The sequence below is a fragment of the Canis lupus genome, chromosome X, assembly GCF_011100685.1.
Source record: "Canis lupus familiaris isolate Mischka breed German Shepherd chromosome X, alternate assembly UU_Cfam_GSD_1.0, whole genome shotgun sequence".
NCBI classification, from domain to species: domain Eukaryota; kingdom Metazoa; phylum Chordata; class Mammalia; order Carnivora; family Canidae; genus Canis; species Canis lupus.
The window spans coordinates 120,059,526-120,083,522 of record NC_049260.1 but is presented as its reverse complement, the minus strand read 5'-3'; the positions used below and the strand labels follow the sequence as shown (position 1 = coordinate 120,083,522).

Sequence of the window (23,997 nt, the reverse complement as noted above, 5' to 3'; positions counted from 1 at the left end):
GAGCTTGGGTTGCACGTCTGTGGTGGCCCCCTGGAGGTCTGGTCACAGCCTGAAGCTCGTCTTGGATCACTGGGGCTGGCCAGGAGAGTGACGCTCGAGGCTCTCAAGTTGGTATAAGTTGGCCCGGAAAGGAGTCCAGGCTCGTTTGGGCAGAGGAGTCCACACTCGGGATGCATAGGAAGCCTGTGTGCCTTTCCACGGCAACATCACTGACTGGCTTTAGCCAGCCTCTATTTTGGACACTTGGGTCGTTTCTAATTTCAGTTCGGTCAAACAATGCTGCAATCAGCCATTCTGCGCACACATCTTTGACGCTCTTGCAAGTTTTCTCGGTAACAGAGTCCCCTCCTGTTGAGGGCCCAGCTGGTTAACCTCCACCCTGGAGCGTCAAATGCAGATTCCCGGGCTCTCGCCCCTCTCGATGCTGTTCTCGAGGTCAGGGCCCATGTCGATGTATTTCTTCAAGACCTCCAGGTGGTTGACTCGTGGCCCAAGTGGAAACTCTGCCTGAGAATCGCCAAGTGTCCCCACAGCCATGGTGTGCACATGCCCCCCACCCCGTGAAGGAGAGAGAGGGCCTGCGTGCCCCTGCTCCATCTCTACCGGCTGCCACCACCTGGCACATCTGGGGTCAATCTGATAGAAACGACAGAGCGTCATCGGTGATCACTGGCAACTTGGATGCCTTATGCTAATTTCCTCCTCATCGGGGACTTAATTATTTTCTGCCTGATTTGAAAGAGCTCTATTTTCATTTTATTTTATTTTTTTCTGGAGCACCTACAGAAGGCAAAGAACTAAGAGGGATGCAAGTGGAAAATTTTACAAAGAACAGTTTCAAAATACTGAGAAAACAGACGATGGAGGTGAGTAAAACAGGCGAACCACGGTTTGAGCAAGCAGTCTCTGCAAAATGTTGTCAGAATAGGGTGAGATAAGACCAAGCTGTCTGGTCGTTGCACGTAGCGAGTGGCTATGAGCTCCCTGTGGTTTTGTATTAAGCTACACTGGCTTCTGGAAAAGAGACTGTGGGAAAATCAGGCTCCATTCCCCTTCCTCCTCCCAAGCGTACACTTGGTCTCTGTGGCCTTCTCCTTCCACCTAAAATTGCTGTGCTTGTGCTTGAAAAACAACTCTGCACTTAAAAAATATTTTCCCCCCAATTTTTTAGTGTGGAGATTTTCAAGCAATCAGGAAAGTCTGAAGAAATGTACATTGAATCTTCACAGACCGCCTCCCAGATTCTATTATTAACACGCTCCTCTATTTGCTTTACCACATCTCTCTACCCTTCCCTCTATCCATCCATCAATCATCGCTTTGTGTGTGTTTCCAAGTAAGTTCCAGACATGAGTACACTTCACGCCTAAGCACTCCCGCAGATCATTAATTTGAGTCCAATATCTGTTTAAGATTTTTCTACTTTAGGTAAAATTCACTTACAGTGAGATGTCCAGATCTCAGACGCACCATTTTCTGAGTTTTGGCAATGCATACAGCCATGCCACCCACACCCCCGTCAAGAGAGACAATTTACTAGGGCGCCTGGGGGGAGGGGGCTCAGCCAGTTAAGCATCTGACTCCTGATTTCCACTCAGGTCGGAATCTCACGGTCATGGTATGGACACCCGCGCGCCCCCTTCATCTGCCCTGGCTCCACGCTGAGTGTGGAGCCTGCTTAAGATTCTCTCTCTCTCTTTCTCTGCCCCCTCTCTCTGTCTCAAACGGAAAAAAAAGAATTTAGGAAAAAAAAATTTACCATCACCCCAGAAAGTTCCCTTGTGCCCCTCTTCTGCCAAGCCCCATACATGCCCTGGAGGATCCCCGGTTCTTTTTTTTTTTAAAGATTTTATTTATTTATTCATGAGAGACACAGAGAGAAAGAGAGAGAGAAACAGAGACACAGGCAGAGGGAGAAGCAGGCCCCATGCATGGAGCCTGATGTGGGATTTGATCCCGGGTCTCCAGGATCACACCCTGGGCGCTAAACCACTGGGCCACCCAGAGATCCCCGGATCCTCTGGTTCTGATTTTTTTTCACCATAGATCACTTTTGTCTATTTTAGCACTTTTATTTTTTTTATTTTATTGACTTCTATATTTTTCAGCAGGGGTGGGGGAGAGGCAGCGGGAGAGGGAGAGAGCGGGAATGTCAAGCAGGACCCACACCCAGCACAGAGTCTGACATGGGGCTCCCTCTCAAGCCTCTGAGATCAGGAGTTGGACGCTTAACCCACTGAGCTACCCGGGCACCCCTAATTTAGCACTTCATCCAGATGGAATCATGCAGTGCATATGCTCTGCGTCTGGCTTCTTTCTCTCTCTCAGCATAATGCATTTGAAATTTATCCACATCGTAGCTTGTTATCAGTTACTGTTATTGCTTCTTATTGCTGAGGACTATTATTTGTGCAGATGAGTAGTTTGGAATTGTACTGACAGACCAGTTTGTTTACCCATCCTCCTATTGGTAGGTGCCCAGGTTGCTGGCAGGTTTGGGTTACTGTGAATAAAATTGTTACGAGATTCTGGCACTTTTCTTTTTGTAGACAATCTACTGCCTTTATTTATTATATAAGTCGTAGGTATATCAGCCTTTGGCTGTCATGTCTTCCCCCCCAAAAAAAATTTTTTTTTAAATACGTCCTTTATCTTTTGACTTTCGTGGTGTGTTTTTCTGTATGCAAGTTTCTATATTTTCTGTGGGCGATTTCATCAGCCTTTTCCTTTGTGGATTCTGGGTTTTGTGTCATGATTGGAGAAGCAGCTTGATCTACCCCATGTTGTAAAAATATCCACCCTTGTTTTCTTATAGTGCTTTTATGGATTCTTTTTTCTATGATAATCCTTGAGTCATCTGAATTTATCTTGATGTCAGGAGTGAGGTAGAGGATCCTGATTTATCATTGTTCAAATGGCTAGTCGATTTTTCCAACACCACGTGTCGAGTATCCCTCACTGATTTGAAATGTCACCTTGTTCCTTGACTTAATTCCCATGTATTCTTCTATTTCCTTTCTGCTGGCTCATCTGTCTTGTCCTGTATCAAGGGCCACATTGAGAGAGACAAAGAGACAGAAATAGTAGATGCGATACGGTTGACCCATGAACAACACAGGGGTTGGGGGGGAAACCCCTTGTGCAGTTGAAAAATCCATGTATGGAGGGCACCTAGGTGGCCCAGTGGTTGAGCATCTGCCTTTGGGACAGGGTCCTGGGATCGAGTCCCGCATCGGGCTCCCGGCGGGGGACCACTTCTCCCTCTGCCTGTATCTCTGCCTGTCTCTGTGTGTCTCTCATGAATAAATAAATAAAATCTTTAAAAAAAATTCATGTATAGCTTTTGACTCCCCCCAGATCTGAGTACTGATAGCCTACTAGCAACTGGAAGCCTTCCTGATAACAGCAAGTGGGTTAACATGTGTTTTGTATGTTGTATGTATTCTACGCTGCATTCTTAACATGAAGTAGGCTAGAGAGAAGGAAATGTTATTAAGAAGATCATAAGCAAGAGAAAATATATTTACAGGACCATACTGTATTTATTGGGGGAAAATCTACATATAAGAGGACCCACAGAATTCAAGCCAGTGTTGTTCAAGGGCCACAGGTGTAGATGCTGTTTAATTCTACGTGTCACCTTGACTGGGCCATGGGGTGCCCGGATTAAGCCTTGTTCCTGAGCGTGTCTGTGAGGGTGTTTCTGGATGACATCAACATTTGAATCAGTGGACTCAGTCAGCAGATGGCCCTCCCCGACGTGGGTGGGCATCTTCCAATCTGGTGAGGACCCGAATAGAACAAAAGCCACAGAAAGGTGGATTTAGCCCCCTTTTTTTTCCCTGCCCCACTGTTTGAGCTGGGACGTCTCGTCTCCTCTTCTCCTGACTTTAGACTCAGAGCGAACCGCAGTACTGGCTGTCCTGGGTCTCTAGCTTGCAGATGGCAGATTGTGGGACTGCTCAGCCTCCAGAATCGTGTGACCTGATTCCTTGTAATAACTCTCTTTCTCTCTCTCTCTCTCTGTGTGTGTGTATATATATATATATCCCTATCTATCTATATCCATGTATCTCTATATATAGATATATAGAGATATTATCTCCATCCTATTGGTTCTGTTTCTTTGGAGAACCCTGACTAACACGCACACAGGCACACGGACACACACACACACCACACGTATAGCTCCCACTGGTCCTGTGCTGTAACCCTGATGGATCTACCCCTTGACACACCCTGTATTTATTGGGGGAAAAATAAATCACTCCATGAGGCTGGGGACCATGTCAGTCTACCTCCCTGTGCCCAGCACAAGCCTGCTTCGTGAGTTGCTGAATGGCCACAGGCTGGAGAAGCCATGAATACCTTCAGAACCCCATGTCCACTGGCAGATTCCTCTGACATCCGAGGCTGAGTGGCAAATGAGAGATAGTACCTTATTGATGGACCTTGGTCTTGAGACCTTCAGGGGCCTCACCCTGTTCTAGGGAAGGAGGGAGGCCCTGGGGACTCACGAAGCTACCAGGGGACTTTTAGGACTTTTACTGGGGTTGGCCTCAGGGTTGGGAGGGGGTGATGGGATAGGGCACGGAGGGAGCGATAGTGGTCCCTTCTGTGCTGCTGTGGGAAGGATGTGCACAGGCCAGTGGTCTGTGAGGGACTCCGACCAAGATTGTTGTTGTCCGAAGCAGGATGAGGGAGAGAAATGTCTTATTGGGAGGCATCCAGAGGGCTCTAAACTATTTTCCTCTTTTTTAAGGGGCCTGGGGGGTTTCAGCCCAATGGGGGACCCAGTCCAATAGCATTCTCCCACGGATTGAAACTTAGGGCCTGTAAATAATAAAAGCTTATATGATTTTTATAATAAAAAAAAAAGAAACTTAGGGCCTCAACTCCACCAGGCCATCAAGATGCTGGGATGCTGGGATGCTGGGATGCTGGGATGCAGGCTCAAAACTCATGTGTCTGCCCAGGAGAAGGGCAGGAAAGGGGGAAGAAGTCTTACTCGAGTGAGAGGAAGTCATGAAGGAGCAGTGTGTCCTCACAGAGGGGCAGGACAGAACAGACGTCAGAGCAGGAGAGGCCTAGGCTGCAGGCCAGGGGGAGGAAGAATCCAGGGGCCTGGGGCTCCCACGATCCAAGGGGCAATGCTTTTCTGGAAGGAGAGGCCAGTGCTGTTGAGGGGCAAATCCATGAGGACTGAAAGAACAAAAGCCACAGGAAAAAAAAAAGAACAAAAGCCATCATTGAACTCATGGCCAGGAGGACGTGGTGCGCCGAGGGGAAGGAGCGGGTGCTGGGGTTGGGTGGCTCTGGGCTGAGGAGTGGGAGGCAGCTCACTGGCTGTGATATTTGGGCTGGGGACATGGCTGGACATGGCAGCCCTCAGGAAGAATCCAGCAGAGTAGAGGCTGAAGGCACACAAGAGAGGGCAGCTGAGCCGTGAGGGATGGTGGGAACTGTCACAGGGAGAAGCCTGGGACAGCCATGCTGGGGGAACAGGGGAAGGACCTCTGGGTGCCCTGAGACCTTGCTGGGGTCAGGTGGCAGGAGGTGTTCAGGAGCCGTCCATACTGCCGCCCCTGCTGGTTCAGCCTCCACCTGGCGGCTGGCTGGGGTGGGCAGTGAGCCCTCCAGGGGCAAGGTGGAGCCAGTCGGGGGTGAGTTCAGCTTTGCTTTGGGGGCTCAGGTGGCCAGCAGAGTGGCGACAGCTGTGGCCCCCAGGGCCCTCTGGAAGGCTGAGGAGGCCTGACTGGGAGGGCTGGGTTGGGGGATCTACAGGGGCTCAGTCCCCTAACTGGCTGGCTGTGAGCAAGTCACTGGGCAGGTGGGTCCAAAAGAATCGGGAAGGGCACCGGGCCCAACCCCTGAAGCCCCTGCACCCATTGGAGGAGGGGACAGGAGAGAAGGGTCACTGGGCCCCCGCATGGCCCTCAGGTGAAGCCGGGGCCTGCCTGAGCCTGGCACCCGAGGTAACACCGGGAACCCCAGTGAGGCTCCCCAACCCTGGGGAGGTGCCGCCTCGTGGAGCAGGGGAAACAGGGGCAAAGGCCGTGGCAGGAGCTGAGGGCCGCGTGTGGGCCGCGCCCGTTCCAGGTCCCGGGGCAACGCTCCGTGAGAAGCAGGAGGGCGCTGTGGGAGCCAAGGGCAGGGCTTCCGAGCAACCGCGGTGCGCACCGCCCTCCAGCCCACTCGCTGCCCAGGCCGCTGCCACCCCGCCAGCCTCGCCCCCCGTCACAGCCCTTGGGAACGGTGGCAGGCGGCACCGTCCTGGGGCAGGGTCGCCCCGCTGGGCAGGACGGGATGCCTAGTGTGGCGCCTCCGTCGGGCCCCGAAGGATGGCATTGCGGCGGAACGTCCAGTGCCTCCAGGATGAGGGCGCGGGCTCCCCCAGCCAGTTGGGGGATCAGTGTGCACCACAGAGGATACCAAGCAGCGCTTCTGGCGCGCACGGCAGGGCCCTCCCCCGTAGCGCCCTTGCTGCCTTTGAGGACGTGCCACCCGCACCCTGGCTACCGCAAGGGAGGGGCACGGGTGCCGGCCGGCCTCTTCGGGACCCCTTCTGAATGAGCTTCCCCATGAAGCTCCGTGGAAGCCACGCTGTTGCTGTGAGGGGGCGGCCCGAGGGTGCAGTCACACGAGCCCCCGTTGGTTGAAAGCGCAATCACCTGGCGGGGACGGTAGGGCCCAGGGCTGGGGCCGCGCCGAGACTCCAGGAGGCGGGGCTCCGGAAGGGGCGGGGTCGTAGGGGGCGGGGAAACCGCGGCGGCCACGCCCCTCGCACTGCGGTCCTGGACCTGAAGCGGAGCTCCGCGCCCCTGGCGCCCCTGGCACCCCAGGCCCTCGGCGCCCCTCCCGCTCCGCCCTCAGGACGAATCGAGTTGGGTAAAGCCTGGGCTTTGGCACAGGAGGTGGAGGGGAGGCGGCTAGTCCCTCCTCTCCCGGGCCGCCGTGGCGAATCGACAGGACTTGAGTCTCCCCTGCAGCTGACGTGCCGCCTGCCCCAGCGCCCCCCACCCCGCCCCCCGCCCCGTATGGGTGTCCCTTACATGGGAGTGATAGGGATCTTTCATTGGGTCTGTCACTCTGTCAGTGGAAAGAGGATGGGATGCCTAGAGTCTGCATTGGTGGTGCAACTCGCCCCCTGCCCCCTGCCCCCTGCCACCAGTGCAGTGACTTCAGCAGCCTCTGGTTCCTTCTCTGTAAAATGAAGGGACAGGGTTAAAAAAATGACGTGCTTCCCTGCTGTGCTGAGAGCCCAGGGCAGTTCACACCTCACACACTTCTTACCCCTTGGCCCTCCGTGAGTCATCTTCCCGATGCACAGGACACCAGGTGGCCTCTTGAAAGAACCAGAGACACCAACCAGTAGACTTAGCTGACACGGGTTCGTAAGCAACGAATGCCCCCCTGATAAATGAAAACATACAGGCACTTTTCTCCTGGCCGTTTATTACAGTACAAAGAAAAAACGCGCTGGCTTGAAACAGACGCCAGATTTCAAATATAGAGGCGAAATACGAGGTGGCAATTAAAACGTGATTACACAAGTCTGGGCACTGAGGAAAAGTTTACAGGACAGTGGGTGTGGGTTTTCTATAACAGACACTTAAATATACATGACAATAATTGCAGATAAAAACCATCAAAGACAAAGCCCAAGTCAACTATTAATGTTTACAGACTCCCCCCCACCCACCCCCCAACCACAGACCTTACATGAAAACAAATACTGAGAGGCTTTAAACCAGGAGCATCTCACCTCCGCCCTGCAAAGTGCCACTGCAGAAGTGCGAGCCTGGGGGGTTCTCTGTCTGAATGATAAAGGGAGGACGCTCTGGATCCTCAAGGTGGACAGCGGCCCGTGTTCAGCTCACAGGCCCCCTCTACACGCCTCCCAAATCTGCAGAACTCTTAGGCTCGGGACAAATTTCCTCCGAGGGGCACTTGTAAAGCTTGCCCTAATATACGCATCAGTTAAGAGCCAGCGGAGACTTGACAGGCTTGCTAAAGAGTTTAAGAATCACACAAGACGATAGAATTTTTAGAGAAAATAGCAATAATTGGCCAAGGGTTTTCTATTTGGCGTTTGTCACTTTGGACACCGCCTCTTGATCACATCCACTTCTCACTGCATCAAAACCACAAGCGGACTCAACCACCTGGCTTCGAAGGTAGCGCTGAGCTTAACAAGGGAGCTGGACCAGAGAACACAGCCTGCATTATTTGCAACAATGTATAATAAACACAAACAATGCATAATAAACACAACTCTACTGAAACAAAAGCCGTCACTTTATTTACAAAGTCACAAAATGAAGTATAAATACTTCTGTCATTAACGTTTAGGAAAACCATTTACAAAATTTTCAAATATGTACAGGTAGCTTGAAAAATCACCAGCTTTCCATTTTGTCACAGGTAGAGAGAGGGATGAGCACAGGCGGATGCCACGCGGGCTGCGATGAGGAAAGGGCGTGTGGCGGGTTGTGAATTTGCAGAGGCTCCGCGCCCGGCCTAAGGCGGCGTGGACGCGGGGGTTTCTGCGGGCACTTCAAGTCCCCCCGGGCTCCGGGCGGCGGCCTCGGCGGCGCCGGCCTCAGTGGCAGCGGCGTGCTCTTCCAGAATGTCATCGATCAGCCTCAGGTTGCACACCCAGCCTCCCTCTAGGCTCACGCTGGGGCCTTTCAAGAGATCTTCGATGAAATCCGCTTCACTGCAGTCCGGGGGTGAGATCAGGCCATCGAGGGGGGGCTGGGGCGGGGGCAAAAAGCCGTAGGGTGGCAGCTCAGGAGGGGCACCCATTCTGCCAAGGGGACCTGGGGACTGGCTGGCGGCAATGGCAAAGGCGGTGGCAGCGGCAGCGGCGGCAGCGGCGACCACATAGCTGGGCGGCTCGATGCCCTGTATGGGACTCAGGGGAGCAAAGCTGGCCAGGCCCTGCTGGGGGGACTTGGTGGCACTGAGCACAGGCACGGGACCCCGCACAGGGCTCTGGCAGGGGCTCTGGTTGCCCAGCAGGCCGAAGCAGGGGTTGAGCAGAGCAGCATTCACCTTCTGGCCGGGCCTGCCTCCTGGGGCCACCTGATTGGGGGGCCCACCTGCCTGCGATGGAAATGCGGGGGCTACCAGGGGGAGTCTAGTGGGTGCCTGGGCCAAGACAGAGTTGCTCTCAAAGTGCTGCGGGTCGCTATCATCTACATGGCCCAGGGGAGGCCCCCTGTTAAGCGCTGCGGGCATTCTTGGCACACGGGGCTGTCTGAGCTGGTGGGGACTCGGGGACTGGCTGCCCGGGGGTCTGGGGCAGAACCCAGGCAGGGGTGCTTCTGAGGGGGAGGCCTTGGGAATCTGCAGCCGGCGGCAGCCGGGGCCGAGGCCGCCCAGGGGGTTCTGGCCTGCGTGTGAGGGTATGGGAAACGGGGGGCTGCAGTGGAAAATTTCTTGCTGCTTGCCCGGAGTCGGTGAGGCCAGGCCCCTGCCCTCACGGCTCTGGTGCCTAGTGGGTGGGATCATTGTTGGACTCAGGTTTTTCGGAAGGAGCCCACCTCTGGGTGGCATCATGGGCTGACTGGATGGGGGGCTTGCCTTGGTCTGGCTACACTTGGAGGTGACTTGTTCTTGGACGGCTACAGAAAGAAAGAATTGGGGGGGGTCAGTGCCACAGTCACCCTCAACGTGGGCCACAGCTGCTGGCAGGGAGCTCCTGGCTCCGCTCCAGCCTCCTGCCTTCTGCCCTTGGCTCCTCGACTCTTCGAAACTGCCCTTCTTCCCCCCCTTCCGCCACTGGGACTGTGGTTCTTCTGGGCAGCCCTCCCAGACTCCCCGGGTCTGTGCCCCAGCTCGCCCCCAAACACACGCACCAAGAGAAGATCACACTATCCTGAAACTGCCAGCTTATTGGTCTGAGTTTTCAGGTAGATGGTAAGCTCTGTAAGGCCAGGGTCTGGGTCCGTTTTTATATTTGGTACTCTGTCCGCAGGCCTGGCACTGCACACGCCTTGACGGATGTCCACTCCCTGCCGCTGGCCTTCCTGGAACTTGTCTATCCTGTTACTGCAGCCAAAGCAGGCCCTATGTGCCACTCCAGCTCGGGCAGGTGGGACATTCAGCTGGCGTCAGGCCCAAAGGAGCAGGGGTTTTTGCAGGAGAATGGAGGTGGCACTGGGCTAAAATGAAGATGCTGAGAGCTCGCTGGAGGGCAAGCAGCCTCCCCAGAGCCCTGCGCTAGAGCACTCTTGGCCTGGCCCAGTGTCACTCCACTGGCTGGGAGGGACTGCTTAACACAACTGTCCCTGGCTAGTCTGGAAGCTCCATGAAGTGGGGGCTGGGCCTGACATTTTTGTTAACTGCTCTATCCCCAGCCCATCTGTGTTTACTACATTCAGAGCTGCCTCGGTGGAGGGTGGCATAGGGACCCCTGCTACCTGGGGAGGCTCTGGGGGCCCCTGCTGCAGACTCTTGGAGGAAGAGGGTCCCCAACCCCTGTTCCACTACCCACACCTGAGAGACGGCTCGGGCACTTTTCGAATGGAAGGTCAGTCAGCGGCGGCTGGGGAGGTGGGGCGGACCCGCTGAGAACCATGAAGGTGTGTGCCTTTCTCCTTTTGAGGGTAACTGCTTTGAGGGGCTGGACTCAGTTCAATCTCTCGAATCAAGCAGTGACTTTAGAGTCATTAAAAGCCGGCTTTCAGTTGGGATCCGACCGAAGCTTTCAGTGTACTGTTGAACTGAGCCGACTGCCCCCCGACAGCCCCTGGCCTGCCCCTTTAAAAGCAATGACCTTAATAGCTTACCTTGAAATTGACTCATCTGTTGGGCAATATACGCACTCCGCTGTTCAGGGGTCATTGCCATAAGACCTGATCTCTGCTTCTCTTGCTAAACGGAAGATGAGAAAGACGTGTTAGATAGTGGCTACCAAGAAAGTCGGCCTTGGGATTGCTGCGTGGGGGCCCAGGACTTGGCTTTGGTGTAGCAGAAAGCATGAGTGAACACATCAACACACACTTGCATGCATGCCCCGCCCTCCCGAGCAAAATTCCACAGGTATAAACAAAAGTAAGATTCTGCACCTGGGTTAAAAAATCAACTGCGACAGCATAGGATGGGGCAGGAGAGACAGAGCTTAACAGCAAGAGCACACAGAGAAAAGGTTCAGGCATTTTGGATGTCCTTCTGCTCAGGATGGGTCAGCAGTGAGATGTGTCACCAAAAGAGCAAATGTAACATTAGGCTGCATTAATAGAAGCAGAGTATGTAGAAGGAGGGAGGTGACAGTCCTGCACTCCTCTGCCTTGGCCAGACCATGTCTACAGTGCTGGCCAGAGTCCGGGCACGCCAGTCTCAGGGAGACCCAGAGGAACTGGCTGCATTCCGAGGACACTAAGTGAGAGGGATAGGGCTCGGCCCCGGAACGACCCAGACCACGAATGGCTGAGCAAACCAGGGATGCCGTGGCTGGGGCAGTGCAGACCCTGGGCTACGTGGTGGTGGGAGCCCAGCCTCTGTGGGGCTGTCACAGGGAAAGGGCCCAGGCTTGTTCTGGGTGGTCCTGGCATTAACGGCAGGACGATCACACGGTCAGATAAACGCATTGTCTGCCCCCCAGAGTAGCCACCCACTGCCAACTTCCCTCCATTCTCCTGCCTGCCTGTCGCAGGGGCAATCGGGACGAGCTTCCTGTCTCCATCGTGGGGGCAGCCAGTGGGCTGGGGGAGGAGCCAGCACGGAGTCCGGGAGTGGCTGGAGGACACAGCCGGCAGAGGCCCAGGGGAGGACCCGGAGGCTCCGCTGGCCCCGAGACCCTCAGCCAGGAGGGGACAGCCTCAGGCTGTGACCAGGACCCCGGTCTCATTCCCGCTGCGGTGCTCACCCACTGCCATCTCTGTCCCCTTCTCGGGAAGCCCACTGCATAGTGTGCTGACAACCAAGGCAGCTCCCTATGGGAGGACCCCCCCATCCCTTAGGCCCCTTGTTGAGCTGCATTCCCCCCACCGCCCCATGGGCCCAAGATGCTGGAGGACCTGATCTATAACATGGGCTGCCAGGCAGGGCCTGCTTTCCTGCCCCCAGTGGGGCTGGGGTGGGCCAGGCAAGTGGAGGACTGGCATCTGGGACAGTGCTGGGCTCCCAGGCCTGGTGGCAGTTCCCGGCCTCTATTCCTGCCAAAGGCAGAGGACAGACTACACCAGAAGCCATTGCACCGTCCCATCCTTAACCTGCTTCCTGTCTGGGCCCTTGCTCCCCTGTGCTGGGACCGGCCATACCTGGGGTGGTGGGGAGCTGCCCTCCCTCTTCCTGCTGGAGCTTGGGGGCCCAGGGCCAGCCCAGGCATGCTCACTGTACTGAACTGCCCGCACCCTGTCCTTTCCCATCATCTTCGCAGTCGGCACAGCTATGTCATGCCAGTTAGGGATCTGGCCACTGAGGACCGTGGCGGGGGGCAGTCACACGACCACTTGAGGCAGGAAATGGGACACAGAAGCTAGGCTCTGCCTGTGACAGTGGGGACAGGCGGGCTTTCACTCTGGGGCAGCCCTTTGACTTCTCTTCTGCCCTTCGGCCCTTATACCAGCCCCTGGGGATCGGGGCAGAAGCTCAAGGGCCCTGGCTTACTGCTGTGACAGCTGAGGCTCAAAGAGGTTGAATGACATGCTGGAAGGGACCCAGCTAGGAAGTACAACGTCTCCCAACTGCAGACTCAGGGCCCCGGCCTCTCTAGCCTCTTCAGCCCCCTGCTCCTGGGGACCAGCTGCTTCTGGGGACGGGCTCCTGTGGCTGGCTGGGCCAACAGCAACAATGCAGTCGTGCAAGGGCCGGGAGTCGGGGGCAGGGGTCAAGTGGAGGCTACAGGGCACAACCGGAGAAAAAGCAGGGCAGGGCAGGGCGGAGGAGTCCAAAGGGGAGGCGGTAGGGAGGAGAGACCCCGCAAGGGCACGGGGAAATCAAAGGGAAGGCTGGGCTGGGGCAGGGGTCAAAGGGTGGAGGAACTGGGTGGTGCTGGCCAGATGAAAGAGAGCGCTTCTCAAACAGTGCAGAGTTACGGGGACCAGGGGCTGTTGGCCGGTGTTCATCCAAGGAAGCACAGAATCCGGAGCTTCCCGAGTTGATGGGAAACGCTGGTCAGTGGGACGGCCGCAGCCACTCCCAAGTTCAGACAGCACGTTGCCCCCCGGGGCTGCGCTGGGCCTCCGGCATCCTGGGCCACGGCCACCAGGCAGGAGCCCCTTCACTGGGCTGGGGCGCCCAGAGGCTCTGCAGCCCTCTCTGCTCCGCTGTCCTCAGCCCTGGCAGAGGAGGCCTCCCCAGGAGGCTGCTTCCTTTGTTTTGCAGACTGAGGCCCCCATCCTTTGTTCTGAATCAATGTGCTCCAAAGATAAGCCCCAAGAAAACAGTTGTTGCCTTTTGACACTGACAATTAGAATCGCTGGAAAATGGAGCAAACAGGAAATGACAAATGTTTTCGGTGACCAGGAGGAAGTGATGGCCGAAGTCGCTGCTTCGTGATGGGCGCTTGTAAAGGATGGCCCAGGCAACCTGTGGCTTTTCAGAAGCATGGTCAGGGAGCAGGGCATCAAATGACTCATTTCTCTAGGGCTGCGGTTGTCATGGCGCTCGGTCCCATTGTGCTGGGTGACATCGACAGCAACAGCGCAGCGTCACCTGAGTGCTGTGTGAGCCTGGGGGGGCTGCTCCCATGGTGGTCACTGCTGCAGGGCTGGGGCCCCGCTTCTTCCCTGTCACCCCCTCCTCCCAGTCCTTGCAGGGCCAAGCTGCCACATTCACAGACAGGCCTCAGGCAGGACAGCGACCCTGGATGTTCTGGGGCTGCCTTTCTAGAAGCTTCATGCTGATGCCCGGGCAGCTGCAAAGCCCTCGCCCAACTCTGGGAGCTCGTGGAAGGGCTAGCGCTTCATCTGGGTGTGCTAGGCCTGCCCACCGCCCCCCACTGCCCCCTGACACATCTGAGCCTCACATGGTAACCTCCCACCCCCCCACCAGCAGGCCAGGGCGGATGCTGTGCTGGCTGCACCCTCAGCCACCACAGGCCAGTGCCCCCTGTAAGCCCCCGTGGATCCCCTGGATGCTTCCTCTCCACTGCAGGGGGAGAAGGGTCTCCTTACAGATTCAACCACTTAATCAAGCAGAGGGGCTCTAATTGGATGGGAGGTGGGAGATGAGCGCAGGGGCAGATGACCGGCAGGACTCACGCACAGAAGCCTACAAAGGGTTCCTGGATTTCTGCCAGATTCAGACTGAAGTTATTTCCCCCATGACCCTCAGGAGGAGAGCATTCTGACTCAGAAGGGGATTCCAAAGGAACAGCTCCTAGGGATGGCAGGGAATGGATCCAAAGCCTTGTTTCATACAGCACAAGGAGGGTGGGAAGGAGTGCGGGGGAGGGGAGGAGGAGAGGGAGCTTGTTTTCTACCCTTATGTAACTAGGGTAACCCGGCCTCCTTTCCAAGCCCACCCGCCCCCCACTCGAGTGTCCCCACTTGAGTGGGGACAGCCTGCCATCCAGAAGAAGGCACTCAGCCACCTTAAAGGTTCAAAGGTTAATGAGCTCTACTGTGTATGCTCCTTCCCCTATCACTCTACTCCAAGAAGCACCTTCTTCTGTAGTTTCTGGAAGTTCGATTTACCCACCTTTCTGACTTTAGCCTTTGAAATGACAGCGTTCTCACCAGAGACCGTGAAATCAAAATGAGAATTCTGGGGGCTCTCACATCCATATGGATGGGGACACCTGAGGCCCAGGGGCTCTGGCTGGTGGTAGCCTAAGGATGAAGGCAGTACAGACACTTCCCCTGGGAGCCCTGTTTGGGGGGGAGGTGCTGATGCTCTGGGGCTACAATTCTCCACAAGTGTCCTTTGGAAGCCATGGGTGCTTCCTACAGTGAATGACAGGTGAGCTTCCTTGTTTCCTGGTCCCTCCCAACTCTCAGAGCCTGTGACTCAGTTTCTCCAGAAGGCCTCCAGAATGATGGGATTGAGGAGTGTTCCATCAAACCACCTCTCCTCTCTGTAGACCGCTGAAGCCAAGATATGGCCTTTTTAGGTTGCCTCTGCTCAATGGCCTTCCTGGGCCGGGAGTGTACCTACTGAGATGGGGTTGCAGTGGCTCTGGAGCCCCTAGAATGAACCTGCTCAAATACCGGATGGGCAGATTAGGTTTCCTTAGCAGCCCCGTAAGTCCTTCTGTCAGCCAGTGGACACAAGTTTCTCATGGGATAGCACTGGGCTTCTCACTCTTGTGGAGCTTACAGTGGAGGGGAAATTATCCAAGAAGACCACTTGAGATGGTGACACATTTTCTAAAGAAAATCACAACAGGGTGAAAGGATCAAGAGGTCTTTCTGGGCCCCTTCGGTCCCTGGGCCCAGGGACCTCCCCCACAGAGGTGGTGCTGCCCTCGGCTCTGGGCCAGTCTGCGGCTGTAGCTGGGGCTTCACAAAGTCGATGCCATCAACAGCAAACAGCAGAGAGCTGGAGGTCAGCTGTTTTACTCTCCATTTTCTTTCTACTTGATCTCCAACTGCGTGAACTCTATCCTCACTCCTCCCGTGTCTTGGTGCTTTCAGGGCAGCCCGATCCCGGAAGGGCTTGGTCTAAATGCTGGGAACGATCCCGGGGGCCGAGGAAACAAATGTCTTTGCAGCTCGCCTTTCTTCTTTCCCACGTGGTGCCTGCGTCCCCCGTCTCACACTGAGTCTGGGCTTCCTGAGTCACCATGGCCCCCAGAGCCCCCAAGGAGGGCCCAGCTTCCAAAGCCTCTTTGGCAAGATTTGAGGGCCAAGCATCTGCCTGGCCCCCGTCCAGGGCCGGCCTGAAGGTGTGGCCTGGGGAAGAGATGCAATAAGGTAGGGGATGCTAATGGGAAGTGAGCTAGTCAACGTGTGACTTGTGAGGAGAGGGCCAGGCAGGGAAGACGAGGGTGGGACACGACAACACCCCGAGCGGACCACATGTCCCCATCCGTTTTTTGCTAATTCCGGTTCCCTGGGAGCTTTGTGCCGGACCCGATTTCTCAGGTTTCAGCCGAAGAGTGAACAGCTGAAGAGCATCGTGACTCTGAGAGCACAGCAAGGAAAGGGGAAAGGAGAGAGGAATCAATAGACCTTGAGCAGAAGGCACTGCTCGTTCTTCCCGGCTGTGCCTGGCCGCCTAAGGCAAACAAGGCTGTCCATACCGGAGCAGAATTTCCATTAAAGGCCAGAATCCCAGAGGCCCTTTCAGCTTGATGACCATCTTCTGATCACTATCACTTAGCAAATGCTCATTTCTCCAGTTTTTTTTTTTGTTTGTTTTGGTTTTCCTGCAGACAGGGCAGGCATCCTGTGCACACTCATATTTCTTGCAGCAGAGCAACAACTCCACGATCCAAACGGTGCTCACCACGAAGGCCCACTCTGGCTGGCGTCCACCCTCTTGTTCCCATGCCCACTAACGTGACTCTCCGGGGCAAGTCAAGCCGTTCCTTCTAGACTGGGGGATGAGCCAAAGTCATGGCTATCATGGACAGGCTTGACGGGGCTTCCTTCTGCCCTCTCTCCTCCCGCTGCCAGTCCTCCAGTGGGGTGATCCAGCTTCCCACCTCTAGGGCGAACACTTCTTGGGTGGGGTCAGAGAACACACTGGGGGTGCAGAGTCCGCAGTGGAGCTGGCCGGAGAGGTGGTTCCCGAGCACCCGCCGGGTACAGAGAAGGCAGCTACTGGGGGAGGGGGGATCCGGAGGTGCAGAAGCACAGCCCCTGCCCCCCTTGGGCTCACAGTCTGGCTGCAGGGACACACAGGCAGGGAAGGAACCAGGGTGCTGGAAGGCTTACCTCAGGGAGGGAGCAATCGCACCCGGCCCAACCCCCCACTCATTTCCCTGGAGGTGAGGCTCGGGGCGCCTGCAGCACTCAGCTTGCTTGGGTGGTCTCTTTGCCAAAGACTGGCCGGGACACAGTAGAGAAAGCACTAGAGAGCCCTCCTAGGTGTACAGAGCTTTATGGGCTGTCACCTCCTGTGTTCCTCCCAACAACCCTGTGAGGCAGGCGGGCAGGCTGAGCAGGGGACTGCGTCCCGGTTGACAGATGAGAAAGCGAGGCTCAGGGGAAGTGACTTACCTACAGCGTCGCAGCTAGGCAGTAGTGGAGCAGGCACCTGCCTCCAGGCCTTCGGATCCCAGCCGCCCCAGGGCGCTGCCTCTGAGGTGCTGTGCGAGGAGGTGACTCGGGCCAGCTCATGAGCAAAGGAGCTGCTGGGCAGGAAGGACTCACTCCCCAGGGCCTGGCAGGATGGGGGCTGTCGCCCGAGGCTGACCTGGGGGTGCCTGGCTTCCCCAAGCTTGCAGGCTTTGTCTACATGAGTCTACAACAACCGATTGAACAATCCATCAGCTGCTTGGCCACACAATGCTTCTGACTGATCTTGTCACTGCCATGACCGCCTGCCTAGCGGGGTCGTTTGGGTGTTGTGGTTATACACACCAAGTGGTCTGGGGCAACGAAAACAAACAGCTTTGTGGTCTTAATTGTCTTGGGTCACGGACTTCTTTGAGAATAAAAGCTACGGTCTCTCTCCACAGAAAAAAGCACTCCCCGGGGTGGTTCCCCTTTCCCAGCCCACCAACATTTTACATATAATTTCAGGGATTTTCCTGGACACTTAATACCCATCCATGAGATCCATGGATCTCAGTTAGGGATCCTGTGCCCTGATCAGTCATTGTCTCGTTGGAAACGGGAAGGAAGCTAGGTCAGATAGCTGGTTCATCGGCAATGACCTCGACCAATCCCGATCCCTCCCCTTCCCCTCCCCGCCCCCCTCCCAGAGCCCAACAGAGCACACAGTTCTAAACCGGTTTGGAGGTTTGTGTGTGTAGAAATGCTGAGGAATCTGCAAAACCAAATGGTGAGTGCACAACCAAACAGTCAAGTGTAAATCCCATGACAGACGAGTCCTGAACCGCAGCCCTCACTGCACTTTACCTTACCAGGGCCCCAAGGCTTTCGGACTCACGGTGGGGGTTGGGTGGGGGGGATTTCCTTGCCATCATGTTTTAGATGACAGGGATTCTTCCAAAATTGAACATAGGACCCAATTCTTTCAGCCAAAGGCAATTTAGAGACCTCACACTTGATAACCATGTCAGAGAAAATTTTAAGACTCAAATGAGCTGCTGACCTAGCCCTCACATCCTGACAGACACACCAAGCGCTTGGCAATAGTGGTGTCCGAAAGGACCAGGGGGCAGCCTGCCTCCGTGGGCTCTTCCTCCTACAGGCCATGGCCTCCTCCCTCTCATGCTGTAACACCAGGGTTGCGAGTCATCATCCACGTCTCCTATCATCCCAGTAGAAAGGGAAATCTTTCTCCCCCAAACTAAGCTAAACGGCTGGAATCAATTCAGTTCATTGCAATAAACACTTACTAAGGACCTCCTGCGCACACGTCCCTGCAATGGATGACAGGCCAGCAGATATTTGGATGTCCCATCCGAAATAGCAGTAAAAATCGCCACCACTGAATTTATGGAGCATTTGCTCTGCGCCAGGTGCTGACCCAAGTGCTTTCAACATTTGGTCTCCGTCAGTTCTTTATGCAGCTGACTATGAGGCAGAAGCTATTATTGTCCATATTTTACAAATGAAGACACTGAGGCCCGGAGAGGTTAGCTAAGTTGCCCAAAGTCACACAGCTAGTTAGTAACAGAGCAGGATGCAAACTTGAGGTTTGCCCAGTTCCCCCGCCCCACACATGGTTTGCCACGGTGTATGTGTGTGTTGAGTCAGGAACTTACCAGATCACAAAACGAGTCCTGAAACGTAGAAACCATTGAGACACACCATTTAGAAAAGTTTAGGCAAAGTGTTCCAAGGGGGGTTCCAGACAAATTCTTAAGAACAAATTACAAATTCTTAAAGAGGGGATTGGGAAGACAATCTATCTACCCGGGGAGCTTCAGAGAGTACACCCAGCCTCCACACAGATACAAAAGCAGAAAAAAACCACAAAATATCCCTAGCAAGTCAACTCAACGCAGGAAAAGATACTGTCGGACGGTATAGTGACTGCACGGGGGCCCAGTGCCCTTCCTCTTGGGGTGGTTCATTCCTACAGAGCTGAGCCCACTGGCCACCTACAGCTTCCTCGTCTGTCCTTGGAGAAAGCTCATCCAGGACGTGAGCAGAAACGTTGCTTTCTACAATTGACAATTCTTCGTGCCTGCATTCCCGGCTCCTTGATCATTTTAGATGCTATCTGATAGCCACACTAGAGTTTTTAGAGTTTTTACGATCCCCAAATGCAAATACTACTAGAGTTCTGCTTGCCAGCCCACTCCGTGATGACACAACCTCAAAGCCATGAATAGGGCTTATTTGTAGGGAGCTGAAGCATTTTAAGCTTTTGCTCAGGAATCCCTGGTAGCTTCATGTGACTTGTAGGGTATTAGTGATGGGTCAAGAAACAGGATCCCCCCCCATCAGCATTAACAGTATGATTGCAGTGCCTCAGTGGTTCATCAGGCAGAAAAATCTGCAGATGGCACATGGACATTACCAGGGGCAGAAGATGCCCCAACAGTGTGGGCACTTCTATTTGAGCAGCGATTGGGAGTGGGCCCAGAGCCACTCATTCAAGCTATTAAGGGGAGTAGACTGGGAACAGCACTTGGCGAGCCAATGCAATCCCCAGTTGAAAAACGAAATAAATAAAATAGATGAGATTTAATCTTGACTCTGACTGACTAGGAGCTTTATAACTGATGCTCATGCATCTTCTCGGTTTTATTTAAGGTGAGGGAAATAAAAAAGCCCTTGTTTATCACACACCCAATAAATATGAGGCCCTACTTTCAAAGAAGAGACTGCCAGGGACATTTCAACTCCTTGAGGTTTTCAAATGTAAAGTCAACCCATCTCTTTCTTTGAAATCACTGAAAATCTCAGAAAAGCAAGTCAATGAACAATTATTGGTGGGCATGGTCATTAGCTCTTAGACTGCCTGGTTCCATGTGACTACAAATTTTGTAGAAGTAGGCCATGGCATGGATGGTGTCTGGTAGTATTCATGCCTAATTTCACAGAACTCCCATCCACCCAGTTCTCTGGATCCTGGGCTTTCCATGATTGCCAGAGAGCTTGCTGGACTGAGGTTGGCCAAGGGTCCTTCCTCCTGGAGAATCCTCCAATGGTTTGTAGCTGCCTAGGAATGCAAGCACATCCTGCTAAATTCTGCTCTTAGGGCTGTCCATGACCTTGGCCTCCTGTCCTCTCGGCAGCCCTAAGAACCAGGTTTCATGTTCCATTGTGTCATGTGCTCTGTCCTCCAGTCATGCCAGTCTCCTTTGAGCCCAACAGAGCTCTCCAGACAGGCTGCCATGTGTGTCCAGCCCTCTGAGCTGGTGCCCCTTGATTCACTTAGCCTAGAATACCCTTTATTCAAGTTTTCACTCTGGGACTTCTGCATATCCTTCTGCATATCCAGTATAGATCCAGCTCCTCTACTCTGGAAACTCTGCGTCTCCTTTGGCCCTGCATCTGTGGCTGACTGAACACCCATGCTGGGCCAGGTCTTAATCATCTCTGAATCCCTCTAGTGCCCAGACAGTGCCTGGCACAGGCAAGGGGCTCAGAAGATACTCAGAGAATTCAACTGACCTTACTCTGTTAGGAGCTTGGTGTGATGTCCCAGGCTCTTGGGAGATGGTAATCTGGTGAGGACCGTGCTGGCCTCTTTCTGGGATGAACGTTAATGATAAATGGAGCCTTACCTCTCATTTAATAAGCACATCTATTCAGCCTTTTTCAACACTGTTGTGTTAATAAAACCCATCGATAGAACAGAGTGGGATCATAACCACACCGTAAAAATAACATCAGCTAACAAGGAAGTAGAGAGGTTTACCCAGGACACACAGTGGTGAGTGGTACAGACCTGCATCTGATTTATAGAGTGGCCAAGACCCAAGCAACTCCTGGGCTTGGAAGTACAGAGGATCCTTTTCCGCATGTAAAGAGGAGAGTCCAAGGTGTCCTCTTTCATTGACACTGGAGTAACTCCACCTTATTGGCTATTCTGTGACATCACTATAGTTCAAATGGGCTCTGGGGCACGAAGCGAAGGTTATGACTAATTCCCATAGACACTCGGCTGCTTTGCAAGATATGGATGGTTGTTCTAACTCTATAAATGATGGACTAGATTAGATATTGGTCCAGTCTTCCACACCAGAAGATTCAGATGGAGCTCTATGTGTATTCACAAGGTTCTAGTTGTGTTCTATAATTCTACCAACTTCTGGAGCCTTGCAGAGTTCTAGACCGAATCATCCAGGAGTTAAGGCAATGAGTCTTGAACTCCTTTCTTTCCTTTTTCTGGCCTTTGCTAACCATGTAACAGAGGTGAGCAGAGAAAGCTCAAGAGAAGGAGCTGGAGTCTTGGCACATATGCCAGAGACTCTCTAAGCCTCGGGTCCTTCAGGGCTGAGCCGACTTCAGAAGCCAGCTCCAGTTGTTCAAGTCACTGGTGAAATGAATGTACTAGGGTGCTAAATGTTATCCAGATAAGCCCAAAGAGGTCAAGGCAGAGCTGTGGAAGAAGCTGAATCTTTGGGCAAATCAGTGAATGCCCCTGCATGTCAAACAAGTGACAGGAGACAATTTTATAAATTTGAAGTAATGCTTTGGGAAAAAAGGAAAAATGTGATGTGAGTTAGACTTCTTGGCTTTTTGCTTGCCGTTTTCCTACTTGGCCAAGTGCAAAAGGGATTTCAATATATCACAACCATGTGTCTATTAATAGAAATACAAGAAAGCTATACAACTCAAGTCTAGGATGTTGTAAGGAATAAAATCACAGAAGCTCTATAAACAGCATGGTCCAACAGAACTTTCTGAGATAGTGTTGAATCATCCTCCCAGCAAGAAAAGAATGCTCTATACCTACGCTGTCCAGTATAGTAGCCACTGGCCACATGTGGCAGACGAGCACTTGAAATGTGGCTAGTGCAAATGGAAAACCGAATTCTTAATTTTATTTATGTTTAATCAATTTAAATTGATTTAAATAGCCACGTGGGATTGCTGGCTACAGTACTGGAGAGCAGAGCTCTTTGGCATAGTGGCTAAGAGTGCATGCAGGCTGTGGAGGGAGAAGGTCTGGGCTGGAATCACGGACTTGCCACTTCTCAGCCATGTCATTGTGAGGAAGTTACTAACTTTTCTGTGCCTCAACTTGCTCATCTGTAAAAGAGGGGTCATGGTTGTACTTTATTCGTAGCATGGCAGGGGTTATGAAGATTACTTGGATGAACACTAATGCAAGTGCCTTCCTGTTGCATGTACTCTCTGAAGATTAAGCTAGTGGGGGTCTTCATTACCCATAACACCTCTGCCACGTATGCAGCACTTCGCCCAATGTCACTCCTTAGTAGATGCCCAGATATTGTCTAACCTCAAAGCCCACACCCTGGTTTTTCCTGATCAAATTGCCCAACTGAAACCTTCACTATTATAATAAGCAGACCAGCAGTGAGAGGAATCTGGAAGGCCGCTAGGGTTCCACGGCGGTGGAATGGCTGCTGGGTTGGCTGTTGTGTGATCCATGTGTTCTTTTCACAACAACTGTATCCTAAAATTAGGAGAACTCCAAGTTGGGGCATTTCTGTTATGATCCATATGGTAGAGAGGGTGGGAGGGAGCTAGGGTTCACTGAAGAGATTCTTCCAAGAACTCTAGGGTAGTGCCAATCCCACCCACTGGGTGGAGCTTTCCTGGAAATTTGCATTTTGTTAAAGTGTCCTTGGACTCTGGATGCAGGAGCTGGGAGAGTTTGAGCTTTTCTGGATTTTCTCCCTTTATAAATGTATATAATCTAACTTTAATTTTTCAAAGTTTGAAAGTCTAGAGCTGACTAAAATTGATGGGGCCTCGAATCAAATTCACTTAGTCAAATCAAGTTCCCAGACTTGGGATTTAATCACAGAATGAAGTTCAACTGGTAAACTGCTACCTTGGTGAGAGAACACAAGAAGGCAAAATCAATAATGTATACATCAATTAAGGAATGAAGGAATAAATATCCTTTCTGCAGCATGAATTCTAATGAGTAGGCAGGTGGCCCGGTAACCGCTGAGGCTAGAGAGGCATACTCCTCGGTATCTCCCACAGTGCTGGGTTCAGAGGATGTCTGCAATACTCTTCTGATATTGGGGCTGGCCATTTCCTATGGGGTGCTCTTGTAGCGGGGCCAGTGCAGTGCCTGCTGTCAGTCACGCTGGGTGATGAGCTAGGAAAGCTGTGGCTGGTCTGGCTGGGTGGGCCCCGGGGAATCATCCCAGGAGCAAGATGAGGTCAATGGCACTGCTTGATCATGAGACCGTAGAAACCTTCCAGAAGCTGTCAGAGCAACTAGTGCCCTAGGCCTCTCTTGGCTGCCGAGGCTCTGGATTCCAGATGGCTTTGAGGCCCTCCCCTTTACCCAGCCCTTGATGTCCTCCATGTCTCATGATCAAGACAGTGATGGTAACGCCTACTGTGTGCTGAATGTGTACAAATGTGCCAGGCACTGAATTACATGCTGCAGTTTCACTTAATCCCATTTCATTCCCAAGGCAACTCTGAAAGACGGGTACCATTACTATTCCTTACTTTATAGGGAGGAAAATAAGGTTCAGAGAAACAAAGCCAGTTGCTCCAAGTCACACAGTAGGTAAGGGGTAGAGCTGGAAGCCAAACGTGGGTCCGACCAGCTCCCAAATCCAGGCTCATAATTACAAATACCAACAACGCAATGTTTGAAGCCTAACCCTTATGCTTACGCATATCCACATTCTTCCCCCTATAGTGCCTCTCTGCTGGCTACAGTGAGCACTGCTGACAGGCCCCAGGGTGCCAGAGGAGCCATCTAACTCACCATCACATTCGGGCAACCGAGGAAGGGAGCGGCAGGATTTCCTTTGGAGACTTCCGGATTTAGACAACCGATTTAACACGAGCATCT

General features: G+C 53.4%; 1 protein-coding gene across 8 annotated transcripts in view; it reads right to left on the bottom strand.

Annotated features, from left to right (window-relative positions):
• Positions 1–7,435: 7,435 nt before the first annotated feature.
• The window catches only part of MAMLD1 (mastermind like domain containing 1), a 121,903-nt gene continuing 105,341 nt past the window's right edge, over positions 7,436–23,997 (bottom strand). For all 8 annotated transcript variants that reach the window (XM_038588534.1, XM_038588536.1, XM_038588533.1 and 5 more), the window contains 2 exons: positions 10,797–10,881; positions 7,436–9,629 (listed from right to left, as the gene is read on the bottom strand). In XM_038588534.1, coding sequence (XP_038444462.1) covers positions 8,521–9,629; positions 10,797–10,881 — 1,194 coding nt within the window. In that variant the 3' untranslated portion in view covers positions 7,436–8,520. The remainder of the gene's footprint in view (positions 9,630–10,796; positions 10,882–23,997) is intronic.